At 35.0% G+C, this 22,376-nt stretch overlaps 1 protein-coding gene across 4 annotated transcripts in view; it reads right to left on the bottom strand.

Moving 5' to 3' along the window:
- LOC118737681 (sodium/potassium-transporting ATPase subunit alpha) overlaps positions 1–18,915 on the bottom strand; it is a 105,242-nt gene extending 86,327 nt beyond the window's left edge. For all 4 annotated transcript variants that reach the window (XM_036468371.1, XM_036468372.1, XM_036468370.1 and 1 more), the window contains exon 1: positions 18,839–18,915. In XM_036468371.1, the coding sequence (XP_036324264.1) occupies positions 18,839–18,862 (24 nt within the window). In that variant the 5' untranslated portion in view covers positions 18,863–18,915. The remainder of the gene's footprint in view (positions 1–18,838) is intronic.
- Between the last annotated feature and the right edge of the window lie 3,461 nt (positions 18,916–22,376).

Raw genomic sequence — 22,376 nt, 5'->3', positions numbered from 1 at the left:
ATGGTACAGGGTGGAGCAGCGGGATACAACAAATTGCTGACGTCGATCTATTGTAGTACTCACACAAAAGCAGAAATTGTTTATGCTAATAGTGATGTGTACTCGATCATTGCTACATAAAGTGCGATTTTTTTTTTGCTATTTTTATGATGTTGTAGCGTCTTAAATCACAATATTAACGACACAATAATAACGACAGCAATAAATGTTTATTTAATTTAATATGTATCTGTATCTGCTGTAGGTACAACGTGCGAGTCATTCACGACAAACAGTCAAATATTATTAAATATACATATATTTATTTATATTCACAGCTTATATTTTATGCACAAACATTAACAACAACAAAAATTTAATTCCTCTTTGGAATATTCAAAATTATACATGTGTATGTACAGAGAGATCAATAGTTTTTATAAGCTTTTTTTTATCATATGGGGCATTCTATCATCACGAGTGGACGGACCATTTGTACTGCAAAAAGTTCTTTCTTTTTCAAAGTTAGGTATACAGAACACGAAAACCCTACATTTCCATAAAACTACATCCACAAGTTCACTAACATATGAATTATTACCAAATACGAAACAAATTCTAACTTAATTTTATATAGGACAATTCGGAGTTGTTTCTTCTGTCAAAAACACTGCTTTTTAGAGCAGATATACATATTTCACGGAAAGTCTGTGAATTTAATTATCATTTCTATCTGAGTTAGATATTTTATTATACAGAAAAGAACCAACAATACTAAAAAAGCAAAACCCATAAAAAAATCATTGCTTTATTATAAAAAAAAATCCTAAACTCTCCAGTCACGGTGGGACAATGAAACGGATATTCCAGTGTGGTCCATATTGGAGGGCTTAGTAATGATAAAAGCTAGAAGAAGAATTTTTAGGTAAATTTTAGGTTGTATGTATGCAGTTTTAAAGCCCATCATAGTTTAATAAAGGGCAAGTTTCAAGTAGCTGAGAATTCGCATTGATTTCTTTCATATATACGAGCCATTATTTTTTAAGTACGACGGATTTCGTAAGAAAAATTATATCATTCGAGGAAATTTTTTTTAATTTTTTCTTCTTTTTTTTTAATCACTAATTTAGTGGTCTTCACTATGCAAACCAACTTCAAAAAGTTCAACTGTTAATAGCTAAGTTAGATTTAGGACAATCATGACCATCTTATATGTAGAAATGCTAAGTCCGTTTATTTAGCTTTAAAACGGCGTTAAGATTAAGTCTCTACAATGAGAAGAACCCGAGATATAACGATTTGAAGAAGTACATGATTAGTCAGAATCACGAAAAAATCCAAACTTTGACAGATCATATCTCCGAAGAAAAAAATTAAAAAAAAATTAAGGAATATAATAACACCGTCGTCAAAAAAAAATATCAAAAATCAACGTTAGTTATTAGCAACTTGGTACTTGCACTTTATTAAGCTAGAATTAAATGGGCTATAAAATTGCAGACTTAGAATTTTTCTAAAATTGCTTAAAAATTTTTTTTTGCTTTTGAACATTTTTTTTTACTTTTTCTAATTTTTCTACAAAGTTTGAAGTTTCGACTTACGTATATGTTTCATCTTAGCTAATGAACTGTATCTTTATAAGAAAATAATAAACATTAAACCAGCAAAAGAAAAATAGCTAAAACTGGTCAAAATATCGTCTACCTATTATTTTACACATGACTCGTCAGTGCACACATTTTTAAAATCTATTGCAGACGCTTCAAGAACTAAGAGCGAAGCAACACTGTTTACAATAAAATAAATTCAGTTTTCCTTGATAAAAATTTGGCATGCTAGTCCTGACTTAGTATCAAACAAAATTTTGTAACCCAAAACTTAAACTATCCCAACAATGCAAAGATGTGATGGTTACTTTTATGACGAGCAAGATTAAACAACAAAAATCAGTACTGATACTAATAGGCTGATATTAAAGTTCCGTTTATGGATTCAATATACTAAAAGCATTTGTCGGACAATTATTTATTTCATGATATTCGCACGCTTATCTGTATACATACATATTTACATACAGTTACCATCAAAAATATCAATACCCTGACGTTTTGACGATTTATTAAATCTTCCATACCAAATTTTTCTTACTTTTCATAAAAACATATTTCAGTCATTTCCCAGAAATATTCTGAATAAGCAGTTTTCTAGCCCTTTAAATTTTAATATAATAAGATGCCAGTTTTAAGTCTCTAAAAATTACCGATGAGTTTCGAGAAATCGAATTGAAAAGTTGATACTTTCGATGCAAATTTCTTGGTATTTCTTGAATTTTCCCCCGAGTTCTATAGTATATGAAATTAAAAAATTTATCTGATAAGAAAAATTTGGTAAGGAATTCAAGGTATTCATTATTTTGACGCCGACTGTATGTATGTATGTATGTATGTATTTACTATGTATGGTTTATACACGGCAGAACAGACAATCGCAACTTATTATGCAAGTAGATCATCCTCCCATAGATTTATTGTGCAATTTTACGAGTTAATAGCAATTATGGAAAAAGTTAAAGAGAAATACGAGTAGGTACGCATGTGCGACAACAACAAAAGCCAACACTTAAACCAATTATAATTCGAGTGTAAAGCAGTTTTGACAACATGCCACACAATCGCTAACAACAATAGCACAGCTATGAGAACTAAGTAAACTAACTACTGAGCCAGCAATAAATAAAAAGAATTTGTTTCATTCTTTAGTTCATTATTGACGATGTATGTATGTTTTTATGAACATACATACAGTGACTCAAACAAACGACCACGTGTTGTTTTTTTTTTAAATGTTCGTAATATTTTTCCAGCTAAATTTTTTTGTTATTTTTTTATAAGGATATCGTCTAAGCTTTAACCAAACCCGTGTAAACCACTGTCTCAAACTTTTACACACAATTTAGGAAAATTCAACAAATTTTCAATTTTTTATTCTGAATTTTTAAAAATTTTTGCAGGTATGAACTCGTAACTTATACAAAAAAAATATTGATTTTCGAGAATTCCAATTATGGATTTTGAAGAATTCCATACCATTTCCACGAAAACTTCTTTTTTCCCCACACAAAATACATGGACAAGTTTGAGCGACCTCTAAATATCTTTTTATTTCAAAATAGGGGTATACTTTTTGTCGATATAGAACAATCCTAGGGGGGGGGGGAGCATAAAAATTCCGACTTTACTTATTTTGGACCACCCTAATGTACATACTAGAGATGTTAATTTTTTCGATTTTTACGATTTTATTTATGTGCAAAAAAGTCATTCGTTCCCATGTTTTTTTTTTCAAATACCAACACATCTTAATTCAACTTTTAATGATGTTCGTTCATCCTACCTTTCACCCTTCTCTTTCATCCTTTGAATGAGTTTATTGGCAAAGAAATAAAAAGAGTGAAAAAATACCTTTCCAGTGATACCTCACAAGTCTAAATTGGAAGAGTTTAGGTTCAGTTATTCAAGTTTTTCTTATACCAATCTTTCAAAAAAGTTAAAAAACTGCATCAGAAATCTCATCATTACGATTCCGTTCAATTTTTTTTTTTTTAATATTTCTATGTAAATCTTTTAAGCTTAACCCGTTTTGTCATTTGAGGAGATTTTTTCAAAACCAATCTTTAAGAAACTATTTTGATTCATAAAAAACTCAATTTTTGGAGGTATTTTCAAATCGGTCCAGCTCACTTAAATCTTAGTATTTTTCCGAAATATTTTGGTTGGCGGCTTAAAATATAATAGATTTTATAATTCCTATTGAAAAACAGTACCGGTTTTTTCTGTATGGGGAGTGATGCAGTCTAATATATATGTATGTATAGATATAAGCCAAGAAATTATGGCGCAACATATTTATTTTAAATTTTCAAGCAAATTTTCTTTACAAAAAATTAACACCTGTATTTTAACAGAGTCACACACCTTAGCTCATCACTGCTACGATTTCTACTCGCCTCAAAGATGCCGCTGCAAACAAGGATGTCGCTACAACACAAAGTTTTAAGTTTTTGTGTGGTTTTCTAGCACTTGAAATCGAATTTTTGTGGCACATTTTGCGGCGCGCTAGAAATCACAGCAGTGATGAGCCAAATTTTGTGACTGTTAGAATAGAGGGGTAAGGCCCAATACGCATATATGTATGTATGTACTTATATTTAAAATTTCAACATTACGCTGCGTTTTTTTTATGCACAAAACGAAGCCTAGAAATAGGTACCACTTAACTTTAAGCAAAATAAATAAACTTGTATGCATTTTGTTTTTTTAGTTATGGGGAACATAGTTTTTAGTTTCATTTTCCTCATAACTATCCGCAGTCTATTCATCATAAATTCCAGCCGAGCACTAAAAATTTCCAACGTCGCGCAAAAGCTCTAAAAGCACCAAGTATGTATGTAGATACACTTGTGCATGCGGTGAAAGAGAAGTTCACAGAACAAACAAGTGCATTTTTCCATCGAAATAGTGTCAACTTTTATCCGCATTTACATTTTGCACTTGACTACACATTCTCCCCTTTTGCCCCGTCACAATTACCTCTCGCTCGACGCTCAACCCCCCCGTTTCATCGCACAATCGCCCCACTTAGCGTTAATCGTCAATCGCTCATTCGCGCTTTCAATTCCAATTGAATAAATCTGCTTTTTGCACAATTTTATCTACACATCAAAAAGCTATATACGACAACGATTGTGCTAGCGAGAGAACACACACAGAATGGATGGCTAATTCATTGTCATTTGATTAGGATTTTATTGACTTATAATTTCATTAGAGGCTCGTAAATAAAATGAACAGGAGGGATGTCGAAGCAACTAGATTTCAAAATAAAGAAAAACACCAAACGCCGAATCAATGAACGGTATCTCAATCTAAACCAAATCTAGTCATCACTGCCCGTAATGGGATGGATGGCGGCTGCTAGCATTACATTCTGAAAATTGCTTTAAAAAATGTCCAGTATTTTCCGGTTTTAATATGAATGAGTTGGCGGTTGATTTATTTTCCTATTTACAAGCATGAATAGGCCCAAGCTTGACCGACGGCATCAAATTGTGTAGGCAATTAAATCTCTTTCTGTCAATAATTTGGCGCCATGAGTGGGTGCTTCTGCGGACTTTGATAAGAAACGATCTTTGGTGAAGGCGAGCCTCGGCTGCTTACATATTACACATTCAAAATAAAAACAATAAAAAAAGTATCCATTCTCAGAGAAGCAACTTGGGCAAAGTAGATAGCAGTGATGGAAAAGTAGGCACAATAGTGCCATTTTTCTCACAAGGGCACTTTTGGCACAATCATAAATTATATAAATTTAGCCAGTATATAACAAACAATCATATATTATTGATAGAAAAGTGAAAATTAAAATAATTTAAAAATTAAAACAGATAATTTTTAAGCAAAAAACAAAATTATTGATAGACTCGAAAAGTGAAAATTAAAATCACTTAAAAATTAAAACAGATAATTTTTAAGCAAAAACCAAAATCGACTTCAATTCTCATATAAAATTTTAAGAGTATCGTTAATTTATTCATGATCCAATGATCGTTTAAAAAAAATTTGAATTACAGAAATCGGTTAGCGTGGCCCAAAGTTATGCGGTAATATACATTAAAAAAAATATAAAAAAATATTCCGTCGAATTGATAACCTTTTCTTTTTGTGAAGTCAGTTAATAAAGCCCACTATATAAAATTAATAAAAATTATTCAATGTAAACAAGAATAGTCAAAACTGGTCAAAATGTCGCACTGCCATTATTTCGTACATAGGTGTGTAAATTAAACTTCATCACTCCCCATACAAAAATAAAAAATAAAAAATCGGTACTGATTTCCCATTGGAATTATAAAATCTACTATACTTTAAGACGTCCACCAAAATATTTCGGAAAAATACTAAGATTTAATGGAGCTGGACCGATTTGAAAATACCTCCAAAAATGGAATAAAAATAGTTTCTCAAATATGTTTTTTTTTTTTGAAAAAATCACCTCAAATGACAAAACGGTTTAAGCTTAAAAATTTTACATAACAATATTTAAAAAAATTAAAAATTAAAATTTGAACGGAATCGTAAAGAGATTTTTGATGCTGTTTTTTTTAACATTTTTCAAAGATTGGTATAAGAAAAACTTGAATAACTGAACCGATTTAGATTTGTGAGGTATCATTGGAAAAGTATTTTATCACCCTTTTTATTTCTTTGCCAATAAACTCATTCAAAGGATGAAAGAGAAAGGTAGGATGAACGAACATCATTCATAGGTGAACTAAGATGTGTTTTGTCGTACGAGTGTCACGTAACGCCAGTTTGGAAATACCCATATGTTGTTTGGAAAATTTGTAGATCTTTTACGAAAGGGTCGTTTTGAGCACTTTTTTATTCTGAAAAAACTGTATTTGCGATGCTGCTAGAGGGTTAAAATGTTCCAGAAAAATATTCTCGTGTATTCTCGGACTAAATCTTTATACAAAGAACGTAAAAGTCCACATAAAATTAAAAAAAAAAATAAAAAAATATGTCCCCTGTAAATATGTAACAACTTATTTATGCTTGCTTTTATATTTGGTTCATAAATATAACTTTAACGAACCATCACCCTTGAAAAGAGCTTAAGAAGGCGTTTAATTAAAAACGGAAGCGGAGCTCGGAGCGAAATGAAATGCCAAAGCGGAGCGATGAAAGAAAACCCTTGGTCCCAAAGCATTGATGCGAACAGTCTCTTAACGATTCAGGCGAATATCGAGCCAGCCATTCGTGAGATAGAGCAAGAAACATACCGTTCTACCGAAAATAATTTATTTTTGTGAATTTTTTATTTTTAGAATTTGTAAAAAAATACACTATATGGACTACCCTTTATAAACTATAGATCAGCAAAGAGTTAATTAGAGAGATTTCGCATGACTATTTGCACGCGAAAAAAAATTTGTACGGATTTGCTACCGCGAATGCTTACACCAGTCAACAAGCAGCGACGGTTGGAGAGTTATATAGATTTTATGCAGTGGATAAAATGCAGGACAGCAAATAAATGCAAAGAATAAAAGTCGGCGTGAAGATCAAGGCTCCCATTTTTAGGATAGCGAAGGAATTTAATTAATTCATAACTTGCCTAAAGGGACTAAAATTTTACAATTGCCAAAAATTAACGGTCTTTTGCAGCCACTTGAAATTAGCACTTTATTGTACTAAAATTGTATGTGCTAAGAAGTGCGGTAACGTTTGCTTTAATTACCAAATTTTTTCATATGAAAGCTAGTTTGGTTACTCTCCCTCTAATTGCATATAAATCACATATAATTGCCTACAAATTTACTCGAAATTGAAGGATAACCGAATGTAAGAACATTTAAATGTGCAACGTCCATATAATCAATTGCACCAAATATTCCTATATTTTTAATTTTTTAAATAAATTCTAGTGCTTACATACAGTTGTGCACAAAATAATAGGACAGCAAAATTTTTACCAGTTTTGGCCATTTGTCTTTTGTTTATTTAATTTTTGTATAAAAGTCTAGTTGGTTCTACAGTAAACACCATATAAATTTACATTTCAAACTTTGTAAAAAAACATAAAAATTCTGCAAATTTTCACCAAAATTTCAATTGTTTTAATGAGAAAAATTTTTGTATGCAGTTAGTATCCTATCTAATTCTAGTACTTATAACGAAACGCAAGCTTTAACTTGATAAAAAATCCCGTTTATTTCTGAGAAATTGTTTGGTTGAAGATGTTTCACGTTTCTTCCATACAAAGTATGTTCGACAATTTTATTTTATATAGAGGACACTGCACTGAATAATCTTCGTAAACTAAAGCCAAGGCAACTCTGTCGCAAATGTAGATGAAAAGATGGTATGGGGTGTTCCTCTAACAAATCTCTTAAATTTATAAGAATAACTACTTGATAAAGTTATCGGTTTAGATGAATAGCGCTAATATTAATTTAAATATTAGCATGTCATTTAAATTTGAAATGTAGAAAATTACCTTTGACATATTTTAACACAAGATAGTTGAAATTTCAAATTACGTTTGGTCGAAGGCGGAAATTTATAAGTAGCAACCAGTGCCTACGGATTTTCAAGGGGTTCACAATTCTCGTTATGGGTTAGTTTACCGCGAGAAAAATTTTACACATCAATAGGTGGAACCTGCAAGAACGTTAATTAGGGTACTCACAGTCCTATATTATTTACTGTGTTAATTTTGCCACCTGGTAACTTTAAAACATTTTATCATGTGGTAACTTTGTTTGCTGTTGGTTCCCACACTAATTAGGGATACAATTTTTGGGCAAAATTACTCGACTTTGTCTCATGTTTTTGTTTTGTGTTAAACTGGCATCTCTGATCAGCTAATTATTCGCGCTAAGAAAAAATGGAAAGTGAAGCAGAAAAACATAAGATGGGCGTAATTTGAAAGATTTTTAAATATATAACTGACTATATTGGTTTTATTGACAATTTGAAACACATGTGTGAAGGGATGCTTACCCCTCGAGTGTGTTATCTTGTTAAAGTTACCACCTTTTAACTTTAAAAGTAAACTGTGAATACCCTAAATATGTAAATTAAGTCGCAGGGAATGTAAAATTTGATTTTCTGGACGCAGAGGGTTGAGAAATTACCCGCATCTTGAAAACAATGGCGGTCAAATTTTTTTTAACATAAAGAGACCAAAACGCAAACGCAAAAGGATTTGTATATATCTCATCACTATATACTGGGAACCGTGGGACTAGGTGCCCTGCTCTAAAATCAGGTGCGCTGCAGTCCTGAGCGTCGGAGCGTTTTAATTTTTTCGTTTGTTGATACTCGCCAAGTGAATTTTCGACTGTCACTGTTGGTTTAAAAAAGTTCGTTATTTTTACGGAATGCATTCGGAACGTAGCACTTTTAGTTTTGATGATTCACAGACGTTGAAAATACAGTTTTTCTCTCCAATAGGTAAATTAACTTTATCTCAAAATGTGGAACAGTAACCCACGTTCACTTGAAACTTGAGATGATATTGAACATGCGAAATGTTGAAAGAAGCAATTTTAGTCCAATTATTTTTACCCTTTCGAAAGCTTCGAAAATTTTAAAATTCAAATCAAATATACGTATGTGTGTAGCATATATGTAGTACTTTTAGGGATTTTGTTAGTTCCACGACGAGTTCATACAAGGTGGTGTTACCAGAGCATCTGAGATTTTCGCAGCGGTGTTCTGAATGTCTAAATAATGTGTTTGTTGTACACAACCTTGGTTTGTTCTTTATTGGCAAATTTTCCAAAATTCTCGCTTGGTTAAATTCGGAAACCTGTATTTTTCAGGAAAGTTTATTTTAAAGCATTTATTTGAAAATTTATAAAAAATATTTTTTTATATACATTTGTGATCAACCAATTAAGCCAGCAACATTTTAATAAATTTTGGCTATTTTTAGTTTGTTTATTTACTCTTTATTATTTTTCCATAAAAGTCTAGCTCATTATATAACAAACACCACATAAATCCAGATTTCAAACTTTGTGCAAAATTATGAAAAATCTGCAAAGTTTCAGCTAGATTTTCAACTTTTTTTTGAGTAAGCAGTTTAATAGCCCATTAAATTAATTTTCTTTCTGACTTCATGACGCATTTTTTTTTTTCATACAAAAAAAAATTGTCGAATTTAAAAACGTAATTCTTTAAGAAATACTGTCATTTTTATTCACTGTTAAAAGTTGGAACGCCCGAAAGGGAACGTCCAAACATTTTTTACTCGTATTTTGACAACCACTGGACTTCTCTAGAAACCTAAAATTTCCTTAGGGCCAGTTTTTCAGTGCAAGTTTAAACTTAGTTTAAGTAAACTGACTTGTAAAAATGTTCTGATCCAAAGCCTACTATTGTTTTTATGATGAAAAATGTATCTCCGCATTGAACGTCCATAAGCTTAGAACTCCATATAAAGAACAATCTGGATTCAGAGCTAAACATTCCTGTGAGACTGCGGTGAATCTGGTGCTTTCTCAATGGAAAGAAGATCTGAACAGACACCTTAATGTAGTGGCAGTGTTTATTGATCTTAAAAGAGCATTTGAAACCGTTGATAGGGTCCGAATGTTGGATAAACTAAAATACATTGGTATAAAAAACACTGAGCTTGACTGGTTTAGAAGCTTTCTGTGTAATCGTAGGCAACAAACAATAGTTAATTCAAAGAGGTCTAGTAAGATAGCCGTAGACATCGGATTACCACAGGGCTCAGTTTTGGCACCCCTACTCTTTAATATATATATAAACGATATTAAAAGTTCTCTCAAACATTGTAAAATAAAACTCTTTGCGGATGATGCCTTGTTAACGATCAGTGATAGGGAACTACCAAATGCGATTGTCAAAATGCAAGAAGATCTTAATTCTTTGTATCAATGGCTGTGTTCAAATAAACTCAAACTGAATGTGAAAAAGACTAACTTTATGGTATTTTCCAGAGCGGAAAATGCTGACTCCATAAGCCGTGAATTAAAAATCAAAGATGAAAATATCGAAGAGGTGAAAATTGTCAAGTACCTAGGAATATACATAGACAACAAACTAAAGTTTGATGAGCACGTTGAGTATACAGTCAACAAGATTGCTAAAAAAATTGGCCTTATAAAGAGATCGTGTAAGTACTTGGGAAGAAGATATAAAACGTTGGTGTACAGGTCAATAGTAGAACCGCACTTTATATACTGCCCCACGATTTTCTTCCTAGCGGGGGACTCCCATGTAGATAAGCTGCAAAAAATGCAAAACCGAGCGATGAGATTCATCCTCAACAAACCGTATGACACACCAACAAGATGTATGCTTGAAACCTTGAATTGGTTAAGCGTGAAGCAACAAGTTTTTTACCACGCTATGAAATTTGTGTACAATATTAAGAAGGGCAACCTGCCGGATTATCTTAGCGATAATCTCCGATATATAAATGAGACGCATACATATTTGTTGAGAGAGAATAACAGCTTCAGACTCCCGAAGTATAGAACAGAAGTGGACAAAAAAAATATTTTCTATAAAGGCTTAAAGTGCTTCAATGAATTACCAGAGGCTATAAAAAATTGTGATACTATCACTCTTTTCAAGCGGCTGCTATTTGACTATTGTAGAACGCAGCCTACAAGATAGTGATGTATCAACAATAGCGTGGATTGGAAACTAGGCCTTTCCAACCACCAAGATATCGAGACTAGGCGGATCGGAAACTCGGCCTTTCCGACTACCTAGACCCTTAGATAATAAACAATAAACGAGCGGATTGGAAACTAGGCCTTTCCAACCGTCAACCGTCACGAAAGCGCGACTGGGTGGATCGGAAACTCGGCCTTTCTGACCACCCAGGCGATATCAATAAATGGAGGAACCCAAAAAGAATAGCGCGGATTGGAAACTCGGCCTTTCCAACCGTCTACATAACTTCCAGGAAATTGCATGCGTTTATATTGACATAAAATAATTGCAGTGATAAAGAAATAATGTTATTTAAAAATTTCTGTAAGCATTTTGTATTTTGTATTTAATATTTAATATTTACATTTTAAATCTAAAATCTAATTATAAGAATGTTAAATCTTTGTTGCAATATAAGTCTAACAGACTGTAAAAAATAAATAAATAAATAAACTCCACAGGCAAACACCGATGGCCTACTAACTGTCATTTTGACGAGTCTTCAAATAAGCATTTGCCGCATGATACCACCAGGCAACATTCTCTCGATTTTGGTGTTTAAAGACATTTAAAACTTAAAGAAACTTGCTGAATAATTTTCTAAAACGTAATCATAAATAATCCAATAGGGAACAAACAGATCCTTATTTTGATTAAAAAAAAATCAAAATTTCATCGATGTTACCACCAGCACGCTTTCGTTCAAATGAAAATATGGCTGTCAAACTATCAAATTACCTGCAATAGATGTCAAGCAATCTGCGCTGACATACATATATTGCAGTCCATGAGAAATAGGCGGTATCCATTGGAAATATATTTTGTGGCATGGTTATTACGACATCAGTGTTTTCCTGTGGAGACAGGGCCTAACGCAGGAAATGCCAATATTTATTGTATTTTTAACTTGGTTTTTATTTGAAGGTCAATTGTAACCGCATGTAACAATAACGATAGATAATACATAGATATGTATACATTGTATATATGTAGTACAAATGTAGCTGCTAGTTTCTCAGCGTTGCAAAGCTTTACCTTTGTTACACTTTACAATAGTGAAATAACGTTCATACATTCATATGTATGTACATATATAGTTTATACGCCTCTAAAGGCAAAGTCAACGTCAACGTCGACGCCAAAGGAAATTGCATCATCAAAGTCAATGCAATTTTTGTGCCACAATTATGTGCGACTGGATTGATGGTCAAATTATCTTCTGTGCTACATATGAATGTACACATATATATATATACATATGGGTATGTATACATATATTTTTGTATGTATCTTTATTCACCTACTTCAAGTACCCGAACTAATGAATATTCAGTTGGGCAATGCCAATATTTGTTTGTCGATTTTTGTGGCACATTAGCACTGTGATTCTAATAAATTTCACGGTTAAATGGCAGAGACACAAAAATCATTTCAAGGTTGAAAAAATCATTAATTAGCCTGTCATAATTGCACCCGTCGACCGGCACAGTTGAGTAAATCATGGAATTGTAGCGAAGGAAGATTGCCGATTTAAAAATGAAAAATTAACAACTTTGATGTGCAACAGCAGTAAGGAATTAAAAAAAAAAACTGATTAGGAATGGTTAAAAATGCATAGAAAGCCAATAGGTAGCCATAAAAGCGAAACGCATACATATGTATGGTTACTAGTCATAGTCAATAATTCGTGAAGCACGACACGTCCTAATGACACCGATTCCGGCATGGAAAAAAGGGTGAGCACGCGTAAGAACACCGAAAATTCGAAGGGTGGTAAATGACTGGAAGTCGTTTTTCCAATCGAGTGTACACACGAGTGGGGTATCATAAAAGTGTGATACCAAGCTTTCCAGTGTACACTTCAAGTTATATAATTCCACACTAGAAACTATTCCAATAATACATATGCATTTACAGATACACAAGCCAACAATAAAAGTTGGCCAAAAGCCAAACATTGAAAGTCGTCGGTCTGAAGAAGTCGCTCTCACGCTTTGAGCAAAAGCTGAAAAGTTCGTTAAAGCCAGAGTTGCCGTCGCACATTGTATTATATTTGGACTACGCATTCGCAACCGCTGAGCTTTCGCTTTAATTTGAAAATTCGCATTTGCTTATCGCAATGCGGAGCTTTTGCGAATGTTGTGCACGAGCACTGATAAAACGAATGTCTGGCAAGGAAAATGACAAATTGTTGCCAATATTTTTTGCCTGTAAAGATGCGACGTTGGGTCGTGTTACCAAGGCGCCGCACATAGGGAGTATTTGTGTAATAAAACTGGTCAAAAGTCAGATCTATCAAATTTGATAAATGTGTCTTCAAACATATTACAGGCCAACCTAAACAGGCCAAGAAAAACTAACGCCAGTAATATTACGTTGGCCTGTTACGGTTTTTCCACAAGCTACTTGTAGAAAAACTCGAGCAAAGTTCAAACTGTGAGCGTACCTACATATATCAAATAAACTCTAAAACTTACTTGTGGAATACGTATGTGTAACTCGAAGTGACTTCAAGTAGCTTGTGGAACAAACCTATTATTTCTCAAGCTATATGTCTGCATAACCGAGCTATGAATGGCCAGGCATACAAGTTCCCACTTCTACATGATCTTTGACGTACGTCAAATTTTTTAAAATAATGACATTGTTCGTCGAGCAAAAAAATTGTACGAAATCGTACGAATTATCACGATTTTTGCCCAAATCGCGTTCGTGCAGACCAAAAAATTATCCAACTCTCAAAAATTATGAGAGCAAAGTGACAGTTCTCTTGGAGAGAAGTTGCAAATTCTTGCTGGAAAAAATTTTGCCAGCAATAATTTGCAAACACGAAAAACATGTGGTTGTGGCGCATAGTTGCATTTTTGTCTACAATAATTTAAATAAATTAGTTCGTTAAATTTTAAAATTTATAAACACGAGCGATTTTTTTTATGAAAAAAGGAGGTAAATAATTGTTGATATAATTAATTTAGTTAATTCCAATGGTTTGAACTTAACTCGGCTGAAAAAAAATTGTATTCGCAATCGGAATGCAATTGCAACCGGAGTCGATTTAAGAAACCCGACAGCTAGTACGATGTAGAAATTGAAATGTGTGTTAAAGAAAGTCAGAACAACAAGAAACATACATGTACATATATCCTGTTTTTGCCCATCCGAAAGAATTTTAAAAATTCTATAAACATTTCTTATGTTTGAAATGCAACCGTGGACACCAGGTGGCAGGGAAACTTGCAAATTCCTGCGAATTTGCGTTCGTGCAGAAATTTGCAAGTTTCTCAACATGAGAGAGAATTTTTTCTTACTCTCTGATATTTTGAGTGTTGGATAATTCTTGCTGGATTTTCTACGAACAAACCTATTATAACTAGCTACAAAATAGTTCAAACTAGTTGTCACTTCTACCAAAAAAACAAAAAAATGGTTAAAACAGTTCCATAAAGCATTTCTTTCATTTAATTACGTGGTTTCCTTTATAAAGCATTATTTTCTGTCCATATGTATATGTGCATATAAGATATAATATATAATTCTTTGAAGAACTATTGAAGTAATTCTTAAAATTAGTATACGTACATACATGTGTATGTATTTATGCTGATGCATTTCCATGGAGAAAATGTCAACAGGTGAAGTAATAAAACGCTTTCTCGCTTTATTTTCCTGACATTCGGCTTTCTTATCCACATTTTTAAAGGCAAATTTTCAAATAAGATAGTGTCAAATCTTCATCTCGCTCTTATTACTACACCTGGTATAATTTCACCCTGATGCGTTTCAATTGATGCTGATTTGTAGCAAACATAGCACTCGCACCGCAAAGGGTTAATTTGTTTGTTTACAGTTTTTTGACATTATAACTAGCTACAAAAGAGTTCGAACTAGTTGTCACTTCTACCTTATTAAAAGGTGATGTACATAGACAACTTCTCGCTCTAAATCCGCCATGTTGACTGCCTTAGAAAAACCGTGTGACCTCTTTTCTCATTTTGAGAGGGATTTTGCTGAATAGTAGTATAAAGTTGACGAAATACTGAGTAGGCAACACTGCTTCATTGTTCGAAGTAAGTGGCCAGACATTTTATGCTTATAATAAAATAAAAATGTGTATTACATAGAAGCGTGGCAATCCTGATAGAAAATATTTTTTGACCATAGTTCTCAACAACAGCTTTCATTTGATTTCCATATTGCGATGTTTTAGATAAATTGCGTTGAATCGAAAATATGTGGCATTCTTACACTATTATTCCAAGGGATAACATTTTGTATATAGAGAAAGCATTGTTTAAGAACCTTCTTTTGGTACCCATGAATAGTAATATTTTACCTTTTTTCTAAACAAAAAATTAAATATGCGATTAAAAATAGGTGGCAACCCTATTAAAAATATTTTTGAATTAGGGATCTTTTAAATACCTTCCATTCGGTACCCATATTATGATGTTCTAATTAATTTGTAACTAATTTCGAATAGGTGAAAACCTTATACGAGTCTTCTCGGAGATATTACCTATTCAGATAACCTAAAAATTCAAAATATTATCTGTGTACAAAATTTCAGCAAAATCGTTGGAGCCGTTTCCGAGAACGCTATGGATATATGTATATATATACATATATACAGTTGTCCACAAAATAATAGGAGTGCGATATTTTGACCAGTTTTGGCTATTTGTCTTTTGTTTATTTAATGTTTATTATTTTTTTATAAAAGCCTAGCTGGCTATACAACAAACACCATATAAATTCAGATTTTAAACTTTGTATAAAAATTATAAAAATTTTGCAATTTTTCACCCAAATTTCAAACTTTTTAATCAGAATCTTTAGAAAAAATTCTGGTATGCAGTTTTGTAGTACATTCAATTCTAGTCTGAAGAAGTGCAAGTTTCAAGCGGCTAAAAAATTCCGTTGATTTTTGGCAATTTTTTTGCTGGCAGTGTCCTCCATATAAAAGAAAATTGTCGACATACTTTGTATGGAAAAAACGTGAAACACCTTTAACCAAAAAAATTCTCAAAAATCAACGGAATTTTTTAGCCGCTTGAAACTTGCACTTCTTCAGACTAGAATTGAATGTGCTACAAAACTGCATACCAGAATTTTTTCTAAAGATTCTGATTAAAAAGTTTGAAATTTGGGTGAAAAATTGCAAAATTTTTATAATTTTTATACAAAGTTTAAAATCTGAATTTATATGGTGTTTGTTGTATAGCCAGCTAGGCTTTTATAAAAAAATAATAAACATTAAATAAACAAAAGACAAATAGCCAAAACTGGTCAAAATATCGCACTCCTATTATTTTGTGGACAACTGTACATACATATATATTAGAGTGGTTCAGAAAAAATTTTTTTTTGGAAATTCATAAACGCTACCGCAAATTATTGTTATTTGTGATAAAAATAAAGAGACACGTATATTTTTATTTGGAAAAAAAGTTTCTTAGAGGTCGCGCTGGTCGGTTTTTTATAAAAACGCTGATGTTCTCAATTTTTTTATTTTCTTGACTAAATTTGACTTTCAGCTAAAAATTTGTTTTTACCTCCCTTTTATTAGCTCGGGATGTAACTATGTAATATTGATGCGCCTAAAAGATGCAGCGATTTCTATTCTCAAGTTACATACCTGATGACAGTACGAATGGAAATTATAATAGCGAGGTTTTAGTTTTTAAACTATAATTATTTACATATAACTACTCTGGTATTATTGGGGAACATTCCCTTAATTACATACCTGTCTTGGGCAGTTAGAATGGGCCTAGTGCCCGAAAATATGCTCTCGAAAAGAGACTAGTAAAATTAAAACGTTGATACTTAACGATTTATACATTGTCATGTGTTGGAACTTGTTACCAGGGGGTTTCTGGGGTTGCTAATTAGGGACCTAGTTTTTCGAAATTCAAAATGGCGGATCCAAAATGGCGGTCCATTTTTTTTTTAATTATTGGATTTATTCGAAACCCGGTACTCCAGAGTTTTCGTGGTCGCCGATTACGAATCTGAAGTCAATTTTTATAAATTCAAAACGGCCGATCCAATATAGCGATCGAATTAAAAAAAAGTACTAAAAGTAAAACGTTGATACTGAACGTTTTAAACATTGTCAAGGATTAAAACACGTTTCCAGTGGGTTTCTGGGGTTGCTGATTACGAATCTGATGTCAGACTTTCAAAATTCATAATGGCGGTTAAGAGTTTCAAACAAATCCAATCATTTTTTTAAAGTTGGTTGGTTGAGCTAAGGCAGTAGGGAAGCGAGCTGTCAATACGTACATCACCTTCTTTTTTGCATCTTGTTCTTACACGACATGTATTTGCATCTGTAAATGTGACTTTTTCAATACATATGTAATTGCGTATGTCTGTCAGATTCACAGTCTTTATTTAACTATTTAAAAATACCTTCTATGAAAACGAAATAAACTACACTCAGATGATTCTTTCTGTGTGTCAGATGAAAATAGAAACAATTTCGTATGTACGTGCATCTGCTTTATACAGAAACAAATCTAATTTGCCTTTACAAGATATGTTGGCATTTCCATATGTAAAAAGTTGCATGTACAGATGCAAATACATATTGTGTATGAACACCTTAAATATGCCTTGGTACTAGAAAGGTATGTGCGATCAGATTTGAAGATTTTTGTTTTTCTATTTTTGTCGTCGTATTTAGTCACTTTGTCCTTATGTGCATCGATTGCAAAACGATGTTAAATAGGAAAATTTCCAGCATTCTTGATGCAAGAAACTATGGTGCAACTATGTGCTAAATTGACTTCGTCGAATGACAACTTTGCATAATCATAGGAATGCAGAGCTACACTCAATGTTCAAAAACTTTATACAACAATCGATTAAAATTCGGCTTGAATAGCTCTTCCCCCTAATGCACACCCAAGCCTAAATCAATCGTTTATTTCGACAATCATTCCCGGAGAACACCTTTGTCAAATATTCGAGTGTTGCTTCACTGCTTTGCCACTTTTCATTACTAATCCAGAACACATACAAACCAAATTAAGTTGCTAGCTATCACTGGTTTCGAGGCTCACGACAGTGATCGGGTGTAGCATCCATATTAGAGCCGCTCTGTTGGTTAATTAAATTAACTACGTAAGTTTTATCTAAGCAACACATAAGGGCGTCGCCGCAAATCTATGCTCAGCGGCACAGACAGCACAACAATTATGGCCAGATCAGCAACCTGCTTACTCGAAACCACACACAAACGCCACAAACAATACATGCATCAAATATACCGAATCGGAAACGACATAATATATTTAGCTGATAATTTTTGATTACCACAGCACAATTTATAAATTGCATACAACATTAATCCAGCCACAATAATATCTCGGTTCTCTTGCAAATAATCTATTTTATTGTGACTCAGTTTCTATGGCAGGCAAGTTAATCACTTCTAGGCCGGTTGTTTACACACAAGTTTTTGCGTTTGTTTCAAACATTTGTGAAGCTTTTAAAACACAGATCACTGGCTTACAGACATGTTAACAATTGAAATCACTTACTTTTGTCTTATGTTTAATTAATAAGTAAATTTTATAATTAAAACGCGAACTCACCTCGAAATCCGACCTTAACGCCATATTCCAGAAAACACAAATACCTAGTGAAGGAACGATACCAGTACCGAGTACAGAATATCGATATTTTTTTAGTACTAAATGTAGTCGACAACTTTGACAACTAATGTGTAAGGGCCCTTCACACGGTCAGTATTTATCAACGTGATCTAAGTGACGCGATATTTATTGACAATGTAGCCTGCAATATTGATTGAACGTTTGGATTGAGGATCGCAATAGCATTTCCAAAGCGTGATCCATACATTTCGTCAGTACATCTTGTACTCTCCTAATGCGAACACCAAAAACGTATGTGTTCTTCCTGAGCTCTCAGCGCTTAAAAACTTTGAAAACGAAGTGAAAGTATTTAAAATAATATTGACAATTTTAAAAGTATTATAGAATGCATTATCTAGAAATTATTCGTACAAGATAAAAATGTTTTCTTGCGCCATGTTAAGTGTGCGGCACAAAAATTATGCAAATACTGACACGATAAAAGTTAAACATGTATCATTCGTCCGCGATCCATCAATCAAACAATACGGATTGCAAACCTAAATATCGCGATTACCAGAAAATATCGATGTGTTAAAAATTTGGTAGTGGCACAGTTTACGGCCCCTCGGAAGGTATTTCTAAGGCACAATTTTAGGTGGCATACTAAAATAGAGATTGTTGATTAACTTCCATTATTTATTTTCAGATCATACATTTAATCTGTATTTAAATGGCCAATTGGCTATTTAAATATAAGGTATGTAACCCTGTGTTTGTGCCAAACAACCAAGATTGATCAGCTGTTCATCCCAAAATGTAAACAATCAAGCAAATGAAACAACAATTTCATTTACACGACAGCCGGTTTTACGCACCGGAATGACTCGAGTTTTACCCGACCAAGAGCTGTTGTTTCGGCGGTCTAGCCCCGTTTCGGTCGGCGAAATCCATCAAACGTTGTTCGATACTAGGGCTACATCTGCTCCGTACCCTTCTGTTTAGGGCTGGCATAGAGTCCAATGAAGGGCCAGAAATTTACACCTGCTGCGTATGCCAGAGACGACTGCATACAAACTCTACCTCGGTCAGGTGTAATGCCTGTGACGGGTGGAGTCATCTCCGTACCTGCTCGGGCCTACGTACGCATCGACAATGGACCACGTTGTTCGTGGTCCCATGCTGTGCTAATCGGACGGCCTCCACGGCAAACCACCACCCGCCCGTGCAGCACAGACCCAACACAACACAACAATAGACACACAAACAAACACAATGGCACCCACACACCGCCGCCGGCAACTTCTAGTAACTCCGACAATCTGCTCGGTTTGTCAGTCCAGAATATACCGTAACGTGACATCAGTCAAGTGAAACTCCTGCCTTGGCTGGTGCCACCTAAGGGCATGCTCAGAACTTCGCAACAAGCGTGATTGGACGAGTGACTATGTGGGCCCCTGCTATACTGCCCAGTCGCATACCTCCCCTGCGACGCCACCAACCCCCCCACCAAAAGCCAGCACCCGCTTTTGCAGCACATACAGCAAGGAGCCGGCAGGCAACGCAACTCCTTAACTCCACACATCACAACTGGTCTGCCAAGGCACACAAATATGCTACAATTCAACTGTAACGGACTTCAGAGCAAGATCGAGGAGATAACTATCTTCACGGGAAGGCATGGAATATAAATAGCTGCGATCCAAGAGCGAGACAATGGTGGAGGCTTAGCGTTCATCACGCACCGCACCGTGGCATGAAGCAGACATCGACCGCAGGGATATCATCCTAGAATGTCAGGTTATTGCTATCCGATCTGGCGATGTTGAACTCGAAATATTTAATGTATATATACCCCCTGTCACCAGCTGCCCGGTCTGATAAACAGCGTATCATGGCGACCTATGCTGTCCCTAGCATCAGACTATCTGCCCATAGTCGTCTCGATTGATAAACCCGGCGACTTTGCTTCCGCGGATCACCGGACCTATGTCAACTGACTGGAAAAGCTTCGCGGAATTTACTAAAAGCACCTTCGCTGCGCTCCCCACACCAACGTCCACCTAGGTGAACGTAAGTTCCGCAGGGTTGCCACTGCTGTTGCAGCTCGCTTCGTACCAGCAGGATGCATAACGGACCCCCGTCCAAACTTCCTTGCTGAAGTGGATGTTCTAGCCGATGAGCGTGACAACCCTCATCAGGCCGATCTCGGAAATCCCCGTATTAGGGATCTTAATTCGGGATTGGGCAACTTCTGAACGTACATAAGCGAAAGAAATTGGAAGGGCATCTGAAGACCTGTAACCTCGCCTCTGGTGTGAGTAAGCTTTGGTCAACCGAGAGGTCACTGTCCAATCTGACGAAGTGCGACCACGCTTCGTCAGACACGGAACGATGAACGAGCTATTTTAGCCGCCAATTTACACTGCATCCTCCGCACAAAGACAAGCGTCCAGTGACCAGAAGGCTGCACAAATTGCCAACAACCAGTGCGCCTCTTGTTTTCAGTTGAGGTGAAGTTCAGGTAGCCATCGGGAAGGCGACAGCCCCCAAATCCATGGGTCCCGGCGGAATATGAATGTTGAAAATTTGGGTCCTGCGGGAATAGACTATTAAGCCAAGGTTCTCAACCTGTCAATGGCCACGCTGTCATTCCAGTCCTCTGGAAGATGGGGAGAGTGGTCCCACTGCTAAAACCGGGGAAACCGGCTTATCGTCCTATAACTCTCGTTTCCCCGGTAGCGAAGACACTAGACGCCTTGCTACTCTCGTATTTTACGAAACACCTGGCCCCAGCGAAGCATCGGCATGGTTTCCGTAAAGTGCACAGCACAACAACAGCACTTAACCCCATATTAGAGAACCATTCTAGGAGCGTTGGACCTGTCAAAGGCCTTTGATACCGTCTGCCACTACACGCTGCTAGAAGACATCGAGTCTTCCTCTCTCCCACAGAGGCTGAAACGGTGGTCGGCGAATTATCTGAGTGGTCGACACTCGCCAGTAATGTTGAGAGACAAATCAAGTAAACCTAGAAAAATAAAACAAGGGGTTCCTTTGGTTTGGGTGGTGTCCTTTCCCCATTACAATTTAACTAATATATATCCAAGCTCCCTCACCACCATAGTCAGTCTCGATTGTCTCTTACGCTGAGGATTTTTTGATAATGGCTTCTGGGAATGGAATTGATGACTTGTACTCGAAAGTAAACGGGTATCTCTCCGAGCTTTCTCGCTTTTTCATTGCTATGAGCCTAACCCTATCCCCTACAAAATACTCTGCGACCTTGTTCACCACTTGAATGAAGGAGGTCAGACCACTGCTGAGCATTCACGTCGATGACATACCAATTCCAAAGGTGAACAACCCCAAAATACTCGGATTAACCTTCGACAATCTGCTCTCCTTCTTTGCGCACGCAACCGCAATTGTGAACAAAGTATAGAGCCGCTACAAGGTTGCTGGCAACATACAAGGCAAGGTTTTAAATTACGCAGCACCAGTACGGTCGCCGGGGACTAGTAGGATGCAGTGAATG

The sequence above is a fragment of the Rhagoletis pomonella genome, unplaced genomic scaffold, assembly GCF_013731165.1.
Source record: "Rhagoletis pomonella isolate Grant_MI unplaced genomic scaffold, Rhpom_1.0 Rhpom_scaffold_00004, whole genome shotgun sequence".
Taxonomy (NCBI): domain Eukaryota; kingdom Metazoa; phylum Arthropoda; class Insecta; order Diptera; family Tephritidae; genus Rhagoletis; species Rhagoletis pomonella.
This window is presented reverse-complemented; position numbering and strand designations above follow the sequence as displayed.